Below are 1,472 nucleotides of genomic sequence, written 5' to 3' on the forward strand. Positions count from 1 at the left end.
CTCTGACCTCTGACCTCTGACCTTCGGCTGACCTCTGACCCATCTCCACAGTATGTGGTCCCGACCAACCTGTCCATCACCGACGACGGCCTGATGTGAGACACGCTCCGGACTGCAGGTCAAACTTCACCCGCTCTGCTCCATGACCTTTGACCTCTGTTCTTAGGACCTACTGCAAGTCCAGCTCCATCAAGATCCACACCCTGTTCCTGCAGCTGCAGTGAGTCTCTGCAGCGCCCCCCGGTGGAGGGGGGGAAGGTCACTGGAAATCAGCTCTCGGGTGGAGGAGGGTTTGGGGGGATTTTCCCAGAATGCCTTGTTTTTAGCTTGAACTGCTTTCAGGTCCTCAAAGGTGAGCGGGCTAACGTGGCGTCCTCCTGGCTGTATATGAAGGTGGGCGGGGCTAACGTGGCGTCCCCCACAGCGTCCTCACTGGCTGTATATGAAGGTGGGCGGGGCTAACGTGGCCTCCTCACTGGCTGTATATGAAGGTGGGCGGGGCTAACGTGGCGTCCCCCACAGCGTCCTCATTGGCTGTATATGAAGGTGGGCGGGGCTAACGTGGCCTCCTCATCATAGAAATACAGAAACTCGACCCCGGTCTGCTGGCTTCTGGTTTACGTGGGAACTTTGACCTTTGTGTCCATAACATGATGATAATATGATCAGTCGATCCACAGAGGATCAATAGTGATCCATAGTGATCTACAGTGATCTACAGTGATCAGAGATCAGCCTGCAGGTTCCAGCTCCGTCCCCGTTTCAGCTGACTGCAGTACCAGGCTCCTGACTGGCTGTGAGACTGCAGCTGGTCACCTGATCTCCTGGTCTCCTGATCACCTGATCTCCTGGTCTCCTGATCACCTGATCTCCTGGTCTCCTGATCACCTGATCTCCTGGTCTCCTGATCACCTGATCTCCTGGTCTCCTGATCACCTGATCTCCTGATCACCTGGTCTCCTGGTCTCCTGATCACCTGATCTCCTGATCACCTGATCACCTGGTCTCCTGATCTCCTGATCACCTGATCACCTGGTCTCCTGTAAACAGGTTTCTGTCTCCAGTCAGCTGGTGCTGAGCCTCAGGTGTCTGTCCCCAGGTTGACCCTGGACGTGTCCTACCTGGCCCACTCGGAGCAGCTCTCTCTGGAAACCTTCGAGTACATCGACTGCGGCAGCAACTCCACCGTCCCGCGTCCCATCACCGGCTGAGCCCGGGGACGAGGGGGGACGAGGGGGGACGAGGGGGGACGGACCGGGACCAACCGGGACCAACCGGAACCAGCTGGGACAGACCGGGACGACCGGGACGACGACGGCCTGACAGATCAACATGTGAACAAACGGTTTCCTGCTTTTCTCAGATCGTCCTCCACAAACAGGAAGTGCTTTTCTCTGAAGGACTGGTAGAGGGAGCCAAACACCAGGAACCCTGACCTGACCCTGACCCCTGACCTGACCCTGAACCCTCAC

General features: G+C 57.3%; 1 protein-coding gene across 1 annotated transcript in view; it reads left to right on the plus strand.

The window, feature by feature from the left end:
- LOC115385522 (transmembrane protein 106B-like) overlaps positions 1 to 1,211 on the plus strand; it is an 11,726-nt gene extending 10,515 nt beyond the window's left edge. Inside the window, exon 7 of the mRNA XM_030087587.1 lies at positions 1,100 to 1,211. Coding sequence (XP_029943447.1) covers positions 1,100 to 1,211 — 112 coding nt within the window. The remainder of the gene's footprint in view (positions 1 to 1,099) is intronic.
- The last annotated feature ends 261 nt before the right edge of the window (positions 1,212 to 1,472 follow it).

This window comes from Salarias fasciatus, unplaced genomic scaffold (assembly GCF_902148845.1).
Source record: "Salarias fasciatus unplaced genomic scaffold, fSalaFa1.1, whole genome shotgun sequence".
Taxonomy (NCBI): Eukaryota; Metazoa; Chordata; class Actinopteri; order Blenniiformes; family Blenniidae; genus Salarias; species Salarias fasciatus.